We start from the raw sequence: 21,713 nt of genomic DNA on the forward strand, positions 1-21,713 counted from the left end.
GAGCAAAAAGAACTATATAATAATTCCGAGATTGAAGAGAAGGAAGGGTATTATACGAAACACTTCCCTAAAATACGCATTGCTGAAGCAACAAACAGTGGCAGTCGCTTAAATCGAAAGTAACTAACCCCGAAGATTTCGCACGTTCCAAATTCTAAATGTATATTTGAATGCGTAAATGGGTTGCAATAATCTTGTAAGGACTACGCGCAACGTTGAAATAAATACAGTGCGCAAAGCTTTTTTTTCTTTCTTCATACGACGGCGAGTATAGACTTCTCTTGCTGCGACAAACTTGCTTATCTTCGAACAGGTATGCCTCCCGTGTGATCGAATAGAAACCACGCAGCGCAACATTTTATCTTCGACCGGGATTAGGAATAAGACAGCACTCGCATCCGAGCTCGGAGGTGCAGGTAAGGAATTTGTTGCGGACTTGTGAACCGACGATATAAGAGTGGAGGAGTTGGGAAAGCGAATCTTCCAGTCGTACGGATCCAAGCGCGACCCGAGAAACCGTTTTCACGAGTTTGTTTTCAACGAAGAATTGTCTGCCGCTCACCTACGATCATGGCGTACCTCACGCACTGCTGCGGTTGCATGACAGTTCGAACTGGAACAATGGTGTTGGCCATCTTAAATATGGTAAGTAAACTTCGTTGTTGCAAGGAACCGCGTTTCTTTTCCTTTTTTTAGCAGCTTATTGACTTCTTCATCGGTCTAGAAGTTGCAGATTTGCATACGTCGGGGGAGGGGGGGGGGGGGGGGGTACCCCCGTATAAACGAATGTTTTCCGAAAAAAAAGTTTGTATATAAGTCGAACCCACGGCAGAAGAAGACAGAGGTTTCTGAACGGCGCCGCCTCGCCAAGAAGCACGTCTGTTGAAGGATCGCTACTATTTCTGGCACACGCCCTGAGATGGCGCAAAATAACAGGAGCTCGGCAAGGCGCAAGTGTATCGATGGTTTACTAAAATTTCTGGCACACGCCGTGACGTGGCGCACCATGACAGGAGCTCGGGGAACAGCACGTTTCCAAAGAAAGCCACCAGGCACGCTACTGCGCCTGCGCACGTAGCTCCAACCCGTCAGTGCCCCTGCCGGGAGGAACGCGAAACCCGAGTCGAATTTCGATTCTTTTTTTTGGCCTTGTTTCGACACCTGTCTCTGCTTTCACAGTGGTCGCACGGACTCGCGCCAATACACCTTTCAGAAAAGAAAAAAAGAAACGTCATTTGGCTGCTGTTGGGTTAACTTTCGATTCGGTAGCCCTTTTCATATTTTATAGTAATTTTATATTTTGAGTTTCGATTCACTATTCTTTTAGCCCACGAGCCGGCTTACTATCTCTTCTAAACCCCTTCAGCCTTGGTGAACGATGCAGTCCGCATGGCCATGCGTCAAGAAGCTGCCAAGCGTGAAGTCTGATGTGTGCCGAATGGGCCTTTCCCGGAGTTCTCACGGCGCATGCGCAGAAGCAGCAGACAGGCATCCGCCATATTTGACGGCGCGGTGCGTCAGGCTAGGGACTGCTGGAAGCAGCGGCGTTTCCGCGTTTCTAAGTTCTCCGACATGCCTCAACATTGTTCCGTTGTCGGCTGCAGCAGCGACAGCAAGCGTTGTCGCGGTTTAATGGCGAATTTCACTGGGCGTTTTGGAGCGCGCCGGGATCAGTTGACCAGTTCGGGACTGGAGCACACGATCCGAATGGGGTCGCGCCGCCTACGGATCCCCAGTAGAACATGACCACTGCTCCGGGATCGGCGGATGCCTTCCCGTCATTCGACTGCCCGGGAATCCCTTTCCGCGGCCGCCGCGGTTATTTCGAAGACGTTTTCGCAATCGCGGCGCTATCACGTGTTTGACGCACGAGCGGCAGGAATGGCTCAGTCGCTTCTAGCAAAGATTGCCGGAATACCCTTAGCGCGGCAAATACCTTCTCTTCTTCTTCCTGGAAAACGAACCGGCTGTCGAGCCAAGGGGTAAGCAAGCGGCCATTACGAATTCTTCTGATGTCGAGACAATCTGGGAGCCCAGCCCGCGACGTGCTCCTTCTTCCGAGGCGAGATGGGCGAGATCAGGCGAGATGCCCCACGAGAAAGGAAGTCACGTGTGTGCGCCGAGGGCTGGCCCGGCTGGCTTCCGGTTGAATCCGCCGAAATCGTGGGAGCGACTTTTCTCGGATCCAGATCGAGATCTGGAGTGGGAGCTAATCCAAAACGACCAGTGAAACACGTCGGTCTCGATCCCGATCGCCCAGTGGAATAGGCTCGCTCCAGAAATGTCGATCCCGGTGCGCTCCAGAACGACCAGTGGAATTCGCCATAAGTTTCTTCAGGTTTCCTTCTGCCTGCGCCCGACGAAGCGGCAGCTGGGGATTCGGGTGATCCGGAGAAACGATGTTCGTAAAGGCAGCCTTCAAAGCACTCCCGGGTATGCAGTTGCCACTTCAGGTTCATGTTTTCCTTCTTTTCGTTTTTCTATGGTGTGTAGATACAAGTCAGCTCCCGCGTTTCCAGTTGCCACTTCAAAAAAAGGTTTCATGTTTTGTTTTCCTTTATTTTTTGAATAGAGTGCAAATGCCAGTCAGCCGATTGGGTATAGGTATGCTTCCGTGTTGTTTATGGGCCACAGAAAGCGAATGGGGGACTCCGAGTTCCCGTTTCTATAACGGTGCGTTTGACTGGCGCACGCCTTTGCTTGCTAAAGTGGCGATCCTACGAAAACCGCCTGTCTGCTTTTTGGTTGTTGTAAACATTGGAATCGCCCACGGTTACCAAATAATCACAAAGCATTTAGGTAAAGCTGCTATGCTGTACAGTTTGTTGCTATGGGCACACCCGAAAAGGAATGGGAGCAGCTCTTTCCACGACCGCATCAACTGGTCTTGTGATTAAATAAAGAGAAATGAAGAACCGACTTGATGAATTGTGTTCGTGTTTGTATCGAGTAAACAAAGAAGTTTTCAATATTGTCTGGAGTCTCGAGACTGAAAACAGACAACAATAAACAGTTTCGAGTTTTTTTTCTTTTTTTTTTTTTTTGTTTTGTTTACAGGACCTACACTGACACACAGCTGTTGCCTAAAAGGGGGTGACATAAATGCCGATGATCGCTCTGAAATCGGCGGTTGCACGTAAAAATCTCAAATATTCATAAAAGATGTATTTTAGTCGGGAATTTTTTTTTTTCACTTTATGAATTTTCAAATTGTAGCAGTAAAAAACGAGACTAACAAACTTGCCAGGGTCAGCGGCGTTCGCGAACGCGTCTGCCGTTGACCCGGGCAAGTTTGTTGGTCGCATTTTTCACAGAAATAGAGCTACGCTCTAACATTTCACAAGCTGAAATCCACCACAAAAATACGCGTTTGATAAAAATTTGAGATTGGTGCCTGCAGGCATCGAGCTTCTCAGACGATCTTAGAGTGAGCCTTTTTACTATATTGTAGAGCGCGCAGCTACTCTGGAAGCATTGCGCTCCCGACCAATCGGGCCGCCAAGAGTTGTGTGACGTCATACCATGTGGCGGTTTGTGCGGGGCACATTCTGTGGTCCCTTGTCCTTGTTCGCATGATTGAGTACTTTTTAAGCTTTTATTTTTTTCTCGTTCGCTATAGATCGGGAGTGCAATTTCGCTGGCTGCCGCTTCGGTCCTCGCCGGGTTCCTCAGGTCGACTGCGAACATCCATGCAAACGAGCCGTCGCTGTACCGCGCGGCTATGGGTAAGCGCGTCTTTGCGACCCCCTTCTCCGGAAACAAATGCAAGATTTCTTCGAGGCAAACTCGCGTACAAAAGCCAGTTTGCGAACACTATCTGAGGCCTTCTTTTTTTCTATGGCAATTTTGTTACATATGTTACAAAAAAACGTTCTGTGCGGAAAAAATTTTTAGGCTCTCTATTTTTTGTTTTGGTGTTTCAACACACTTTATACCACGTGCGTTGGATGAAATTTGATTTTAAAATTGTTTCATGGTCCCTTTAAGAGAAGTGGGCGCTGCCATATGCTCCTCCCCCTCAAAAACCTCAACAAAAAACGTGCATTCGTACAAAGTGGCCCGTCTACGCCATTTCTTTCAGAGAAATTCATCGGTGAAGCTTGCTTTGCCGTTCTGATGTTGCGGCGGACTTTAAAAACGTAAGGTACTCTATAATGAATATATTATGTTTTTTTTTCTTCAAACCTCTGTTTTACGACTCATATGTAGGCACTAAGTGTTAGGTATTTTAAAGTGAAAATTCCGAAAACACCTAAGCACTTTGCAAAAGTTTGGTCTGCTGGGCAAGTTGGTAATGGACATTCATATTAAAAATAGCGCAAAAGAGACGGGAAAAAAAGACGAAGAAGCACACAGGACAAGCACCAGTTAGCGCTTGTCCTGTGTGCTTCTTCGTCTTTTTGTCCCGTCTCTTTTGCGCTATTTTTAATATGAATGACTTAAGCACTTCTCATGAGTTGTGAATATGAAAGCATGAATGGTCGTTCTTCCCGCGTGCTTAATTCGCCTGCGGTGTACTAGCGTGGATTGCAACGTTTCGCTAGTGCCGATTTTTGCGGCCGCTGACGATATAGATGCCTCAGGCGCCGCCATGTTCCTCGGCGCCGAGAAAAGCGGAAGCGGCCGCAGCCCCCCACCCCCTTCCAGCAACGCCTGACGCGGGAGCGGCTGCCGAGCGCGCTCCTTCTTGGCGTGCGGGCCGGAGCGCCAGGAAGAGGGCTTCTCTGAGGGGTGGCGTTCCTTGGAACTATGGCGCGTCCCAGCCAATGGCTATCTGAAAGCCGTTTTGCTCAGCCAAAAACGAAACAAAAAAAACAACAACATTTATTTTTTGTTTTTTGCCGTTACGGACGCTGGCGGCTCCGTTCCATGGGATAGTTAATGCTTTCGCATTAAAACTGCCTGCAGACATACGGTCAAAGCTTGCACACGTGTGAAGCAAACATGGTTCGAGCACGCGTGAGGAGTGCAGATAGTCTTGCTATCATGTAAGCAGCAAACACTGTTTTCTAAATTTTTTTCATGATGTTTGTAGTTTGACTGGGGTCCGAATCGTTTCGTCGAGACTCGTTTCACGAGAGCGCGTTTTGTTGACAACTATTCATGGACGCACGTTTCATGGATACATGTTTCGTCGACACTGATGTTTCGTGGAAAATCGTTTCGTGAATGCATGCTCCGTTGACGTCTCGTCGACAATGTAATTTTTGTTTTAGCAAGTGAATGGGATTACTGCTTCATTTTGTTCGCTGGAAGCATACCGGAACTAGGGCGAACTCGCAGCTCTGATAGGGGAAAAAGAAGTTTGCGAGTCCTAGTTTTAAACTTCTGAACAGTCCGCGCTACGGGCGGGAATCCCTCTCTCCGCTCGGGGGAACCTTAGTATTATCTCAAACAAGAGCTTGCACCAGACTCTGTCAGAACCGCCAAGGGTTCGGCAAGCTATGCGGAGAGCAAGTCGTCTGCTTCTCGCGCAGGAGTTACTGTGACGTCAGAATGGCTCCGAGCTCTGATTGGCTTTGGTTGAAAGGATAGTGGGTAGACCTCAATGCTTGATGCCTCGAGGTCGACCGAGGATTGTTTTCGATCAGCCGACAAGAGCTCGGCGTTCTGACATTATCTCAACCCTTGTGCGAGAAGCAGACGAACTTACCGTACACGTTACCATCCGGGTGACGACAACAGAGGCGATTTCCGCGGAAAGGTGTTTTCGACGAAATGTCGCGAGGTACGCCGACGAAACGAACGCGGCAACCTTTTTCGGTGAAACCAACTGTCAATGAAACGTCGCACGGTCGGCGAAGAACAATTTGTCATAAAACGTCGCTCGACGAACTGATTGCCACAGGTGTGACTGCGGCTTCACTGTGTATCGGGACAGCAGTATAGCCATCTAAGACACCTTACCAGCAGATAGCGTTTTTGTGGAGTGGTATCGGTGTCGGAGCCGATGCTGCCACTTCGAAACCTGTTTCGAATTCACACGCCTGGAGCTGCATCGACTATTTGAAGACGATCTAAAGCCGCGAACACACTGCTTGTTTACCATTAAAAAAACTCGAGTCTGCGGACACTGCCTGAGTAGTGTCTATTCGTTGTACGACCTGCCTGACTCATTGGTAATACAAGATCTGTCTCCAGACAGTTCTTGTTGCTCCAAACGGGCGTGAACGTAGATAAGTCTGCCATCATATCTGCAGAAAACACCGACTCTTTTGTATAATGTATGAATGTGGGTGCGGCTTTACGAAACATCTTGTTGCCTTAATATTCGGAGAGTAATGAAAACCAAACAATACGATAAATGGCTCAACAGACGCTGATAAATGGATTCTTTCGTTGTCCCCAGCTGCGTTCGCTCTACTCGTCCTGCTAGCCATCATCTCCAGCGTCGTGTTCATTGCTGCCTGCCTGTGCCTATGGGGGGTACGCAGGGTAAGCCATCCGCAATTCCTGACTTCTCTTGGCCAGACATGGGGGAGTTTTCGTAGATCCCTTTTTTACCTCCACGAGGCTCCCCGCAACGAAGAAGCCACTACACATCTACGGCCCGTGCGCGAAACTATAGCCTGGCCTATTTCCGATCTCTGGCGTAGAGCTGAGCCGTACTGCTGAAGCCGTCTACGAATGCTCCCTAAAAAGGGAGTTTTCGTGGATCGTTTCCGCTGTCCAGCAACGCTTTCCGCAACCGGCCGCAAGGAGATTCGAAACTCGGAGGGGAAGGCTTGTGCAGTAGCTGTGTCTTCGCTGGGTACAGCCAGAGCCGGCCTTAGGGGTGGTCGGCCTGGGCGTTTTATCGGGGGTAGCGCCATTTTGATAACTGTAGCGCCATCTAGCGAGTGTCTGGTGCCCGCTAATTTTAGCGAAAAAAATTTCCTCGCTAAATAGACCCTTTCCGAAATTCAGTGCCATCTGGCGTTTCGTAAAGCAGTTTAGGTTTTGCCATTTCAATGGCGGAAATGAACTTGTATCGGCACCGTCACTTTTGCAAGTCAACGGCACGCCAGGAATTCTTCAGTGTGAGTTCTTTCTCGATCACTTTCAGTTCGATGGTGACCAAGAACCTGCATTCAGAACAAAGCTCCAACCCACTCAGATGCCTCGGGAAAATTCTATACGCCAAAATGCTTTAAAGCCGGTTGTGTGCCGCCCGCAGATTGACTGAATCTGAGTTATTAGAAATAAACGCTTGCGTAGCTCTTGTGTTTCGTTCCTCTGTCGCGTCGTACTGGCCCGCGATCATCCGCTTAGAAGCATCTTCAACGTCTTCCTTTATGAGTTACTAGAAGGCCGTCATCGGTATGGCACAGATGCCTTTCAACAGATGATGATAGCGATCAAAGTGGGCAGACTGAATTTCGGAAAGGGTCTATTGGGTGGAAAAATTTTCCCGCTCAATTTAGCGGGAAAATTTTCCCACTAAACTTAGCGGAAAAATTGCCCGCTAAATTTGGCGGAAATATTTACCCGCATAAAATGGCGGAAAAGTTTCCCCGCTCAATTTGGCGGGAAATTTTCCCCGCTAAATTTAGTGGAAATAATTGGTGGAGAAATTTCCCCCCTAAATTTAGCAGAAAAATTGCCCGCTAAATTGGTGAGAAAATGTCCCCGCTATATTGGCGACGTGCGCGACCGAGAGCGTCGCTGTGGTCGGCCTTCCACGATTGGCCCAAAAGCTGACTATGACGTCGGAAAGGGTATACCATCGACGGAAATAAGAGGAATGAAAGAACTTTAATTTCGACGGTGTTGGCAGTGTTGCTTTGAGAGCGCAATGATTTCAGGCTTCCACCATGCTATTTACAAACAGCATCGAACTTGTTGCTCGTAAGGTAATGACATCACAAGGGGAAACCATAGGAGGGCGCCACCAAAACATCTCGCCGCTAATTGAGCCAGGAAATTTTCCTATAATTTATCGGGGAAATTTTATGCTAAATTTAGCGGCTCAATTTCCCCGCTAAGTTTAGCGGAAAAATTTTTTAGCCACATTTAAACGCCTTGTGACCCTCGTGAGGTCATGTTCGACTTCACGTGTGACGCCATTATGGAAAACGTCCCGTAATGCAATGCGTAGTCACGCCGACGGCGACGGCGACGCCGCTCAAGCCGGAAACGGGCGCCTAACCGCTCATTCACACTGGAAGCGGATCCGCGTTCGCAAAGCGGTTGCGACCGCGGTTGTATAAAGATCCAGTGCAATTGCACGCGCACTCGATGACATGAAGTGCGCGTGCCATTGTACTGGATCTTTATACAACCGCGTTCGCAACCGCTTTGCGAACGCGGATCCGCTTCCAGTGTGAATGAGCGGTAAGAGCTGCGCTCCAAAACGCAATGAGTCATTTTGGGGGCAAGGGTTCAGTTGGGGGACTTGTCAGTCCTCGTTTAGATAAGGCACAGCACAGCCCACAGAAAGTGGGTCGGCAGGGTGCTTTGCTCAAGAGTTCCCAGTTTGGAACTGAGGTCACTGTTTACGGTTCAAGTGAAGATCAGCGTGCGTTGGAACGTGTCCAAAAGTTGGCGCTGTGGCGTCGGTGCTCGGTGAATAGGTTGTGGCTATTAGCGGCGAGATGTTTCGGTGGCACCCTTGTTTGGTTACCTTTCGTGACGTCATTACCTTGTGAACAACAAGTTCGATGGCGTTTCTAATGAGCCTGGTGAAAGCCTCAAATCATAGCGCTCTCAAAGCAACACTGCCAACACCGTCAAAGTTGAAGTTCTTACATTCCTCTTATTTGCGTCGATGAGAAATCCTTTGCTGACGTCATAGTCAGCATTCGGTCAATTGTGGTGGGCCGACCACAGCGACGCTTTTGATCGTTCACGTCGCCAATATAAGGCTTTGAGGGAATAAACGCAGTAGCTGAACTTGGGACGTTCTTCTTCCTCAGTCATTTTTCTTCCACCGAGTTCCCCTCCGTTACCACAGTCTCGGGTAATCCACATCATGATCCATGGCCCATTTCTCTATTAAATTCGGTATCAAAAGATCGACACCAGATGGCGCCATCGGACGAGGAAGGGTAGAGTCTTGCCCTTTTTCGTGCAACGGCACACCCTGGTGTCTGCGATTGCTCCGAGGTAGGCGACTCCCCATTGGATCGTCGTAAGTGCCGCCATAGCAACAGCTCGATGCAAGTAGCCTTAAGGAGGCGCCAGTGGTTGCAGTCGCACTCGAAGTCCACTGTGTGAACGAGCCTTTAGAGCGTATAGATTCAGTCATGGCCATAAATATACTATGGCAGAAAGCGGTTTGGTGCCCCTCTAAGGCCGACCTGGACCTTGCGAATGGTGAAAACGGGGACGAAGTACAATGAAGTACACCCTCGGCGTCGCTTTTTTGACACCCGTTGGGGATCACCTTGGCAAAGTGTCTTATTCACTCGTATTACACTGCGCGACTCTGCTGGCGCGAACTCGCGACTTCGGCGCTTTCTTTCGAAGTTTACTTTGAAAGAGTATACAGGTGAGCATCAATATTTACCACTTAGGTTATCACCCAAACTGAGCATTTACCACCACTGCAGTAGTTTTGAAGACAGTTCTTCAATACTGGCAAAAAATAAAAGTGACGATGGCTTGTTCGCGCTAATAGTGTCGCGAAGCGTACAGAGTTTGCACAAAGGGGACTTGTTCGGTCGTTTTTTAAAGACTACGAAAATATAGAGACAGAGAGAGAGAGAAAGACTATCAAGCCATCTGCGAGATTCTGTAGGTTCTGTGATATTTTGAGCTATTGTCTTTTCTTCTTTTTTTCAGGATAATCGTCTCTGCGTCTTGCCTTTCCTGATATGTCAACTCGTGGACTTGGTGTTCCGAGCGATCCTTGTCATCTTCCTGATCGCAGTTCTCGCAACCACCGTGAGTCGTCTCGCTTTCGGTTGTTCCGCCTCCAGCGATCTTTTTACCTTACATAACACTTCGGCGTTTCGCAAGCCTCGAGCATGCGCGTGCAGTCAAAGCACGACGAAAAGTAACGGTCGCGTCTCCCCCAGCGTATTCTTTCCACCTTTGATAGCCAAAACACGATGAAAAGCAATAAGCACGTGCTGGAGGGGGAGCTTCTACTGAAGATGTTGGATTGCGACAAAACACTCGGAGTAATATTGAAATACCGCCACCCCCCCCCCCCCTACCATTTTTTTATGTTTAAATACGTTTGGAAGTGATTCCTAGAACACCTGTGTTGTACGTATCTTTACGCAACCGGAAGTTAGTCAGCCTCACTGGACGTCTGGCGTCTCAGCTGTAGATGAGAAATATCTTCGCTGTAGCGATTGACGACCTCACGCCGGTACGAGACGGTAAAAATTAAACCCGTTTTAAGAGGCACATTTCCGCCATCCAGCCATTTTGTCTCAATAAATCCTTATGTCCCGTTTTCGTGCGAACGCGCAAAGTTTCGTAATCAGTTCTAACTAAGCGAGTTAGAGAAAATAAGCCCGAAGGAATGTTTACTTGTAGTGGCCTGAGTTTTACAAAAATAAATATGATATGAAAAGGTTACCCCACGTTAAGGCAGGGCGCCAATTAAATTCCCAAACCGATTAATCGCTATCCTTTAACCGATTAATTACTCAATTAATCCTTTGTATCGGCCCAGGCATAATATCTCAAAAAGTGTCAAAACTCGACATTTGTTCTTTTAGAAAATATTTTTTTTATAAACATCGTTGATTATTAATTTAGCCATAGATTCGCTCTGGCTGACAGTCACATAGAATGCTAAAAGGATGTACCCTGGAAGACAATACGAAAACGTAAGCGAACTCTAATAAAACGAAAATTCTTTTTACTTTTCATGGGACTTTTTGCGGCATTTGCCCAACCGTCTATATTAATTAAAAAAAATAAATATGGGAATTGAAGCATATTAATCGATTAATCGGAATGTTAATTGATAAACCGCCAGCAGCCCTACCGTACGTTGAGCGCTTTCTGGGATTTGAACAGCGAATGCATTTTGTTCACATCGACCTGTCTACTGAGGGAGTTTTCTACGTTCCTGACCCTTTTCGAAAAAGAGCGCCATCTAGTGGCAAATGTGCCAGCTATCAGAGTACGCCAATAGTGCTCGGCTCGTATTGGACACGAGCTACACCTCAGCGTTCGGCGAGGATTCGGGATCCAATCACACGCTTCGGGCTCGATGGGTGGATGGATGGATGGATGTCAGAGACGTATATGTAGAGAGTTTGGTCAATGGGAGGCGCGGGCAGAGCCAGGGCGTGCGGCAGACTCGGAAAGAGGGCTTGGCATGCTCTCTTGACCAACCAGAAGCCGAAAAGAATCCCCTAGCGGTGGTAGCGAGAAACAGTTCTGATCGAAGGTCTATGTTCGGATATGGTTTTAATAAGTGCGTAAGAGTGAAGTGTAGTAACTCTTTGTGGTTTAAAATAGGGTCCACGTGTTGTTTTGATCATGATCATGCAGAAAGATGTAAGAAACGAATGCGCCGCTCAACTCTGTTTCGCGCGGACAGAGTGTGACCGCTCGGACGGCAGATTCCCGGCCCTCGGCGTTTGGCGTACAGATCATGTCGATCGTTCCGCTAGTCGCACTCTTCCACCATCATTTTTGATGAGCGTGATTGAAACATCACGTGTACCATATTTTCAGCCATCGAGAGTTACTCCAATGCAGTTATCAGGTTTGTTTCTCGCGACCACCGCCAGGGTATTATTTCCGGCTTCTGGTTGGTCACATTCGAATTTCTGAAGACGCCCTGGAACACGCCCAACCCGGTTTCGGCCAATAGCGCCTCCTATTTTGTCTCCTATACTTCCCAACGAATGGCCAAACTCTCTACATATACGGCTCTGATGGATGTTAATGGCTATACTGTTTGTAACGGGCGGTAGCTTGCGCCACCTAGCATAAGTCTAAAAACAAAGCCGAAAAATCGCGACCGCCATTTTTAATTGATGAGATCTTAAAAAGGGTGTATTGGGCTTGCTTCGGTTGGCAATATTTCTTCCCCATTGTTCATTGGACAAGAAAGGCGCTTGTGTTCTCAGAGAAGGACTCTGGTAAAAGGTGCGTGTTTGAGTTAAACTAAATAGTACCACAGCTTCTCTTTCTGCAACCCTCCCCCCCATTCCCCTTTCGCCTTCTTAGATTCGATGTCCCGTTTTCTACTGTGGCGATTATGGTCACCCCAATTCTACGGCACAGGGATCTGCTCTTACGATGTATGTGTTTAAATTGCAGGCCATGTTGTGGTCTCCCGGAACCCTCACTTCGCTCGTGGTGTCCATGCTTCTTGAAGTGAGTTGAATTCGCCGTGTATGCCGACAGCCGTGCGAAGAAAAAAACTATCATTAGACGTGCTTATACAGCGCAAGGTCGGTCTGTCGGCCTTTGAGGTATGACGGCATCTTTGCTGTACATTAGGAATGTAAACAGTGCACCACGCGGTAGTGATACAGGACCACACGCTAATACTATTCGCATAAAAACAATTGGAAGCGACCTACCTTTATTTTTAAAGTAGTATATTGCATGAAATGCAGCATTTGAGGAGCGATCGTTTAAGACTATTTAGAAGACATTAAACGGACGTTTAGGAGGGTAAGTGTCTTTATTTTTATCAAATTCCCCGATACATTGAGCGGGCAAACTAAATGGATGTATAGGTCGCGTGACGTCAGGTCGCCTGACATTGATTTGCCGCTAAATTTAACGGCGAAACTGATTTGGTGTATATAGCTTACGTGACATCGGGTCACACGACATTAATTTTCCTTCTAAAGCTGGATGGATGGATGGATGGATGGATGAATGCGGCTGAGCCCTTTGGACCGGGCGGTAGCTTACGCCACCTAGCCTCATTCATTATTAGCGCCATCTTTCGGCGGCCGCGGGTACTATCAGTGGCTCGGCGCCATCTTTGAGGCTTGTTAACCGTCCCCGTCACCCGACGCCCGCCGCAGTACGAACCCCCCTCTATGCGTAGCGTTCGTACGAGTTGCTGTTTTTTAAATTTTTTTTTTAAATTCTTGATGGTGCCAGCCGCTCGAAAATAAGTTACGAATATTAAGCGCAAGCTTGTTTTCAGTGGTTTCCCTAAGAATCTCTTTTCAGAAAATTGAGCTTCATTCCAGCACCAGAGCAGGCCGACTCATGCACTTGTTTTAAAATCGTGCGTTAGCTTCTCCGACCAGCTGATTATGCCAGTTGGCACAAGGAAGATTTGTAGGATGTATTTAGCAGGGCCGTCAGCCCCTCTGTGATAGTTCGTTTTTATTTGGCGTTCGCGACTGCGGGTCTCAAGATGCGAGCAGTTCTTCACCCAGTGCGCCTTGACAACTGGCGTGTGCAGACCCGAATCGCAGAATTCTATGATAGGTGCGTTGAACGTTCAATCTTTGATCCCCGTTGTCTTATCCTTAGGAATATTGCATATTTGATTTCACACACAGACACGAAAAAAATATGAAATTTAATTTATTAAATAAATTTGTATTCAGTTCCTTGGGAAGATCACCAAATGGTAGCTCAAAACAACATTATAAGGAGTGCATGTGATACAGCATGAATTTACGATAGTAGTATATTCATTGCAGGTACGCTACGAACTCCAAAACATCACTCATGCATTGATATCTCAAACGGATGATCGTACTTTCGGAAAAGAAGGGCGCGATCAAGCGAGGTCTTTGACGTCATTGTCCTCCGGGAGAATTTGAGAATGAGGGGAAGAGGCCTCGCTTCTCTCCTCCTCGCTTCGGTTCACCAGCTTGACGGGACGTAGCGAGGAGGAGAGGGAATGGGAATCGTGACGTACCTTGTCTCGTCGGCCTCGTCGGCCGTGTTCAATCGCGCACTTCTTTTCCAAAAATACGGCGATCCGGTAGAGATATCGCTGTATGAGTGATGTTTTTTGGGCTTTGCAGCGTCCCGCCTATCCGTTCACCCTTGTTTTGTGAGCTCGAAATTTCGGTTCAGTATCCCTTTAAGCACGAAACTCGGGTAGAAACAGTGTGCAGAGTTTACCTATGGGAAGATACAATTCGTTAAGTGATTTCTAGCTGTTCTTATAGGAAGGAAATGATTTAGTGAACCGTAAAATTAGTGTAGGCAAAAGCGGACATAGCTCAAGCCCCGACCAGGGCGGCCCTATAGCGGTAGACAGGTCATTTTCATCGGTAGGTCATTTTTAACCGCCTCACTCAGGTTACGGTTGCTCAAGGTTTGCGCCACGGAAGCAGCTTGCGGAATTCGTAAGAGCCTTCGATCCCGTCGTAATAATGACGGGCACACTGCACGCCCCCTTAATTTATCGCAATTGCTTCCCTATAAGTAGACGGCGAGAACCGCTGGGTGATGGCAAACAATCAGAGAGGCTGTGTATAGAGAATTTCCAACTGCGCGGTCGGGTTCATGTGGTTAATGGGCCGCGTTCGGTCGGGGTCATGTGGTTAATGGGCCGCGTTTGCAATTCGAGCTAGAGGTGACGAACAGGTTGGTCGTCTGCGAACGACTCCGCCTTCCCAACTGCTTTCCTCCTAGCCTTGCGATAACACAGCGCATGCTCACCCGCGGCCAATTTCCGATAAAGGGCGTCCCCCATTAAACTGCAACAGCTCCCCGTAGTTTGAGTTGGACTCTCTCTACAATCGCGGGTACCTTTCCTGTACTCTCGCTTGTTGCAAGTGTCTGGCTTCTTTGCTAATGGATATATTCTAAGCTATTTGATTTATATGTGTTTAAAAATCGCCAGAAAAAATCAAGTTTACTCATTTGTAACGTTGTAAGCGGTTTTAAAAAGCTTGAAATAATATTTTTAGTTAACTCCGCGTGGCCAGCCCCAAAGCGATCAATGTCGGTTGTAAATAGCATTTCGCCAGCCGTGTGACAGCCACGCCTTTAGCAGAATAGTCTCCAGCGGAAAATAGATTCAAATGGAGGGCGTCGTCTGACATCGGCACATTCCTGTCATTCCTGCCTAAGCTCCTTTAGTAGGAAGAACCTTCTTCCGAAAGGAGGAGGAGTTCGTACCACACGGCACCGTAACTGCTGCCTCCACCAACCTCCAAGTCCCACTATACTTCATTTCACCTTAGCACGGACTAACTGCGAAGGCTGTGCAAGCGCGAGCGGCTAGCTTCGACTGCCTTGACTAGAGCACTCGCTGCACGAGCGCTCGTGCAGCCTCCGAGGTTTCATCCAAAGCAACTAGCTGGGGCTCTTGGCACGCACGGCTAACAATAGTGCATGCTAAGGTGACAACCCACAAGCCTCCAGCACGTGTGGCATGTAAGCGAAGGTATACCTTCGGCAGGCTTGCAGTCTCTCGGAGATCGTGAAGTAAGCACGAGTGATTGCAAGTCTGCCCAAGATACCTTCGCCTGCTTGCTTGCTGCACGCGCTTGCGGCGTGTCGGTGTCGGTTGCTTCTGTTTGTCGCTCTAGTGGGACTCGACCAAAAGCGTCCTCTTCGGAAAAGGAGCCTGCTTTAGTGCAAAGGAAGTACCCTCGATAGAAGGCACTAACGGCATTGGAGGCTATCGCTGGGGCATCCTTTTGCTTTCCTGCCGTGGTCACTTTGAAGGACTGACCTCGGCATGGCTTTTCAGGCGTTGGCTGAACGGTATACGTACCCACGCGCAGAGGGCAGGGTCATGTAACGAGGTGGACGCGTAGCTGTCACCGCACTGCCAGCTTAGGGCAGAAAGTGCAGGGCCCGATCAAGAGAATTGAACATGTTTTCTTTCTTTGTTTTTTTCCCTAAAGATAAATTACGCATCGCAGAGAGCTGAAACTCCGCGAGAACCTGACGCTTTCGGTAGTGACAAGATGCGAAAGTGAGAGTATGACGTTCCATGGATCGAATATACCAGAGAATATACGAGAAAAAAACAAAAATTCTCTATAGGCCGACTTCCGCCTCAGCCTACAATTCATCATGGAGCCAAAAAGACGAGAATGTTTTCATTCTTCCTGTCGAGTTTTTTTTTTTTTTTTTCAGGAAAATAAATGTTACAGTTGTCCACAAGAACATTTCTTGATTTCAACCCAATTCAGACGGAGACATTTCTCCCAGCAACTTGACGTCGCATACCCCTCCTTCCTGCGACTTTTATGCGACCTCCCGGTGCAGGCAACGTTACTAGAACCACTCAGTTGGGAAACTCCCATAGAGACTGCTCTGAAAAAGTCAAACCGATCCGTACTCTTGAACCGAGCTAATGGCGATCACAACGCCGCCATTTCTCCCGCAGCAGCCGTTCGAGGAACTCCACGTGACTTCTATTTTGGCCTTAATCGGCCATTTTGGCGCCGAAACAGATACGGTGGAAAGGGTTCCAGGGTGCCACTCCGGTCTACCAAGCGGACGCGCAGCGAAATACTACCGATGTTAAGATGCGCCTAGGTCGGGACGTGTTACCTGTAATCACCGTTGAGGCATGGTTGTAGAAAGCAATATTAATTGTGCCGCAAAACCTTGCGAACTAAAGATTTTAAAAAGCATCACGCGCCGTTCATATTGCAGTAAACTTCAATAAAAGTTACTACAAAAAGAGTTTTTTCCGTTGGTTTTTAAGCAAGAACATGCTTTCTAAAAGCTCAAGGTGACCACGGTAAAGACAAACGATAAAGAGTGGCGCTGTTATCGTATTTAGATCGGTCTCGGTGGACGCCAGCGGCCCAGGTTTCAACGGTGAGTTTCCCAACTGAGGGTTCTAGTAACGTTGAGTACAGGCAAATTGGAACAACCCAACTGTTACAATTTGCCATGATCAAGAAATTTTAATTTTCTTGCGCTACTTAGACAAACAGTTACGTGCTATAAACGTGTTTGTAAATTTTTATAGAACGTTGAGAATACTAACTAATCTTTTTGAAATCACTTATTCCTAAACACAACCCATTTTAAACCAACAAAGTCAATTATACTTCGTCTCACCCTACGATGGACTAAAGGCAGAAGCTACAAACCACCAGATCCAATCACGTGTAGCTTAGACATTCCGTGGTATTTCGCTTCGATGCGCGTATCGGTGCCCGTGTCTTGGATCACTGATGGGAATGGGCGGACAGTGGTTCGGATCGAGCAATGAGTGACTTCACAATTTTACATTGTAAAAAAAAAAAGAAAGAAAACACGACGTACTGGCTCTTTGCAGTGTCGAAGCTATAAAAATGACGCGGCGTTTTTCGATTCGGAGCATTATTCGTCCAAACCTAATAAATGCTAAGCGTGTCATAGTTTAGCGTGTCATAGTTTAGCGTGGAACGTGATTGGACCTGGCGGCTCGTGGCTTTGGCCTTTAGTCCATCGTAGGATGAGACGAAGTGTAGTTGTCATCGCCACCACAGGGTAGTCACGTGAAAATATTGCGTCCCTGATTGGCTGCTGCCGCTTCAAAAGTCTTCGAGTTGTCCGAGTTGCTCGTCCGTTTCGAGCCCGACTCGAACCCAGCAATTCGTCTTGCAGCACGAGGACCTGGGAAAAGCTAGGGAACGACTCGCCAGCAACACCGAAATTCGTGCGAAAATTGCCTCGTCTGATGCGGACCATATGGGGACCTCGGCTCATAGACAAATTTTGTTTTCCCTCGTATATCTTGTTGATCCAGGTAACGTCATGTACTCAAACTTTAGCATTTCATCACCACCGCTATAGTGTCACACTCTCATGGAGTTTCAGCTTTCTGAACTGCGTTGTTTGTTTACGCGGGCCGAAAAACCCAATGTCCTTTTCTTGTTCTAACCCTATAGTATGTCGTTGCAACGACGTGTCCATGACAAGAGCAACATCAAGAGCCACTAAGGTTCGCTTCAAAGTACTGACACTTCAACCCTCTTGGTGCTCAAAATCATAATTGCCACCTATCCGAAGCAATAGTAGGTGACAGAATAAGAGTATGGGGTAGAAACTCCTCCAGCCGCTTTCCACTTTAATAGAGCGAACGCCGGAGAGGGGCGACCTCCTCTCTTGCGTTCGATGTCCTAAGTCTTTTTAGTGACTCTCGCACTCCCTTTTCCAGATCTACTTCCTCTGGGTAGTTGTGTCCTACTACAAGCAACTGGAGTTTGCCGAGAGAAACCCAGGCGTTGGCACGATGCCTGCCGCTCAAGTTGTGCCTCCTATGACTTACGTGCCACCTCCCAGTGCCCCGCCTTCGGCTCCGGGAGTGCGCAATTCAGGATACGTTGTGTGAAGAAGCTCATGTCTGCTCCTCGTGTTCTTGCTTTCTTTTTACCCTTTCGTTGAAGTAGGTGCGACTGGTTTACCAGTCTAGGAGAATATGTTCTACTTTTTTCACGCGCAATAGACAGGGCGCCATGCAGCGAAACGTTTTGAGTAGAGGGGAGACCCCGCGTCCCGAAGAACACATGCAGTAAACTACGTGTCGCGCTTCGCCGAGCGAGAGGACTGCCACCCGCGCAACGACATACCGGAATCACAACCACAGCCAGAGACAGCTGTTTCCGCTCTCCCGAGGGCTGCAAAAGCCGGTTCAGATTTGCGACAACTGCGTTGCGCTCCGTCACGTCGTGCAACATAGCGCTTCCCCATTGGCTCGTCGTATGGGTCGCCATAGCAACAGCTCGACGCAAGCAATCTTAACGCAGTCAAACACAACTGTGTGAACGAGCCTTAAAATACGGCTATTACAAGCGTGCACAGGCTGTAGACGGCCGATTTTCTTTTGTCGTCAATACACAATCAACCCACGACGATAAAGGAAAAGCCCGGGGCTGTGTACGTCCAGCCGTTCCAACTACGCAGAAGCTGTCGGCGCCAACGCTACCGGATTTTCGTGGAGTGAGATGTATTCCCTGGCAAAGTTTTTGATACGTGGCTTCTTGTCCTTCCCCGTGTTGCTTTTTTTTTCCTTCCTCGAGATTTTACAACCTGCCGTTAGCGAATAGATAGAGGGGTGCTGTTTGGTGGGATGATGAAATTATTTAAAAGTGCGTGGTTCGGCTGTTGTAGTCATTGCAGCCATTGAACACGGTGAGTGTTCAATGGCTGCTCGTCCAGCTATTGATTATCACGAGCCCAAATCGAGTGCTCACGCAATGCTCGGGTCCAATCTATGAGCCGCAGATTCAAATATCGTCACTGAAGGATACTGCCAACGTTGGAAACTGCGACACCCCAGCTATGTCATCATGTTTTGCGAAGGAGAGATTGAAAGAGAGCGCTCGCCATTGTCCATGGAATTAGACCTCCACAAAGGACTTTCTTGCTCAGTGGCGTTGCGTGCGAGCGTACATAAGTCCCGCCGAGTGAAAAACATTCCAAGCTAATAACGTTGAATAAGGGTGGCGATGTGGGTTAGTTGGCTCATACTGACAAAAAGGCAAACAGCGCGCAGTAAACGGGGACTAGAGGAAGTGCGAACAGACAAGCGCTGACTCTCAACTGAAATTTAATCACAAGGAAACAAAACAAAGAAAACAGCAACTCCGCCCACGTCACATGACACATTCACCACGTGTCCAAAAAAAAACATCTCTTTGCTACTCAGGCCCAGTGACGTTTGGCTTACGCAGTTCGCGCCGGCTTTGATGATTGCATGCGCCTCTACAATTTCTCTACTCACTCTTTCCCTACCATTGCCAATGATACTAGTCTTACTGAAGATAGGTTCGCACCCACAACCATGACAATGCAATGGCAAATGCCCCCCTACAGCTCCAACCACAGATCGCAACGACAAGTCATGCTCCCGCAATCTGTGATTAACACATCTGCCCGTCTGCCCGACGTAGGCTTTCCCACACGTTAGTGGAATCGTGTAAACAACTCCCACCTTGCAAACAACATATTGATTCTCATGCTTCACCGAGCAGGCGGGGCCTTTGTCCTTCTTAGCGGCAACTCTCGCGCATAATTGCGAAAGCTTACACGGAGCGGAAAACACCAATGGCACATGTACCTCAAGGCAACTTTTTTCAAGTTGTGTGAAATTCTATGGAGATGAAAAAAGATGAATTTTTCAATACTGCTATTATTTTTATTTTCTTTTTTTTAGATTGATATGATTTTTGCGCGTGTAATAAGCACGTTATTGCATGCTGTTTTTTGCATCCTCCCTCATATAATGCCCTAAGCAGGCGACTTGAGGTACGTTAAATAAAAAGTACCTCGTACCGTTTCACTCTTGTACATAATCCATAAGTTGTATTGCAGCGGTTGTTATTCAAACATTTCTGTCCTTAAACCGACTGACAGATCATTTAAAACTGCCGAAAATGGCGTACGCCGCGTCGAGGAACCGCAGGCCGATTTGGGTTGCTATCGCAACCCGAATTGGCCGGTGCTACCTCGACGCGGTGTATGCCATCTGTTGGCAGCACTTCTCACTACACGTGCATCGTCTGCGAAGTGATAGCGTAGAATGCCCAGAAGAGGTTCCTGTTGTGTTTTTCTGTTAAACCAGGACATTTGATTCCTTAATTTTTTCACCGTAAACTTCTACCACCTACTTGCACCTCAGCAGTAAATCGCAGCGCGATATGCTGAGAACCCGGTTTTTAAGCGTTAGTTTGCATTCATTTTCGTTTCCAAACTGTGTGTTCCATTGAGTAGGGTACCACCATGCCGGCGCCGCTCCGGAACATCGCCGGCTTGAAGGCACTAGAAAGGCTATCTAGAGGGCACCCTATGGTGGTGTGGTGGTGTCAAACGCTTTTAAAAATATGACGCCCTGTCTGGCGCTAAGCCCCACGGTGAAACGGCATATACACCATGAACTTGAAGCGGAAGTCTTCCATGGAATATGCGGCGGTTACAATGGTAGCCGTCCCTTAAAACGGTTGCCAGTCGAACGATGGAAGGTGAGCCGTGGGGGGAGAGGGAGGGTACTGCTCGCGGAAGCAGCGTTTTGCAGCGTCTATTATCCCCGTAAGTGTGACGTCACGGCTCCAAAGAAACCGCTGCTAGAGGCGTTGTTATGGACGAATACATGGAACTGGATTTCGCAACCAAAGAGCGATCGGTCGAAAATCGGACGTAGAATTTAAACGTCCAAAATAATAGATCACAAAGCCTAGATTTCACACTTACCACGACAGCCAGCGTCGTCACAGCCTCTACAGGGCGAGCGGGGCGAGTCTGGGAAAAATTCTCTCCTCGCCATGACGTCACCTCGGTTTGCCGTAAGGGGGCGCCACGCGAACTTCTCGGGGCTAATTGTAGCCACCGTCCTGAGCGCTCAAGCGCACTTTGTATTTCGCCGCCCCGCAGTAGGAGCGGGCTCAGGTCAAGTTGTTTGCCCTGTGGAAACGCGTACACCCCGCCCCCCCCCCCCCCCTCCCCCCCCTTTCTCTTTTTTTTTTTTCTCCCTAGTTTTGAACTTTTTTGCCGCGGCGATTTGCCCTCACTTGAATGTCATCTCCTGACGAAGCCGAGTCTCTCGGCGAAACTGTCGATTAAACTTCCGCTGTTTGTTGCTTTTCACCGTGAGTTTTTCACTTCGTTATATATACGCCTTCGGCCACTTGGCTCTTATGCCACCATGCCCACTGTTTCAAGACCGGCCCCCGGCGCACCCACGGTGGAGCAACTCTCACGGAAGTACCCCAAGCACCTTCCAACCTCCGCAGTAATCGGAAACTCCCAGACGAGGTACCTGTTTCACCACTTAAATCCATATGACAAGGCGACCCCTGCTTTCATCACCATCCGCGGGGCCTCAACTTTCGATATCGAGAGGGAGCTGACCAATTTTCCACGATCCGTAACGACCCTCA

At 48.2% G+C, this 21,713-nt stretch overlaps 1 protein-coding gene across 1 annotated transcript; it reads left to right on the forward strand.

The window, feature by feature from the left end:
- The first annotated feature begins 570 nt into the window (after positions 1-570).
- On the forward strand, positions 571-18,217 carry LOC115326871 (lysosomal-associated transmembrane protein 4A-like). The gene is made up of 6 exons (XM_029987800.3): positions 571-645; positions 3,620-3,725; positions 6,350-6,435; positions 9,763-9,864; positions 12,214-12,270; positions 17,996-18,217. Exons 1-6 carry the CDS (start codon positions 571-573, stop codon positions 18,167-18,169), a joined length of 600 nt encoding a protein of 199 aa, XP_029843660.3. The 3' UTR covers positions 18,170-18,217.
- Positions 18,218-21,713: the final 3,496 nt, after the last annotated feature.

This window comes from Ixodes scapularis, unplaced genomic scaffold (assembly GCF_016920785.2).
Source record: "Ixodes scapularis isolate PalLabHiFi unplaced genomic scaffold, ASM1692078v2 PGA_scaffold13__105_contigs__length_92229423, whole genome shotgun sequence".
Classification (NCBI taxonomy): Eukaryota; Metazoa; Arthropoda; class Arachnida; order Ixodida; family Ixodidae; genus Ixodes; species Ixodes scapularis.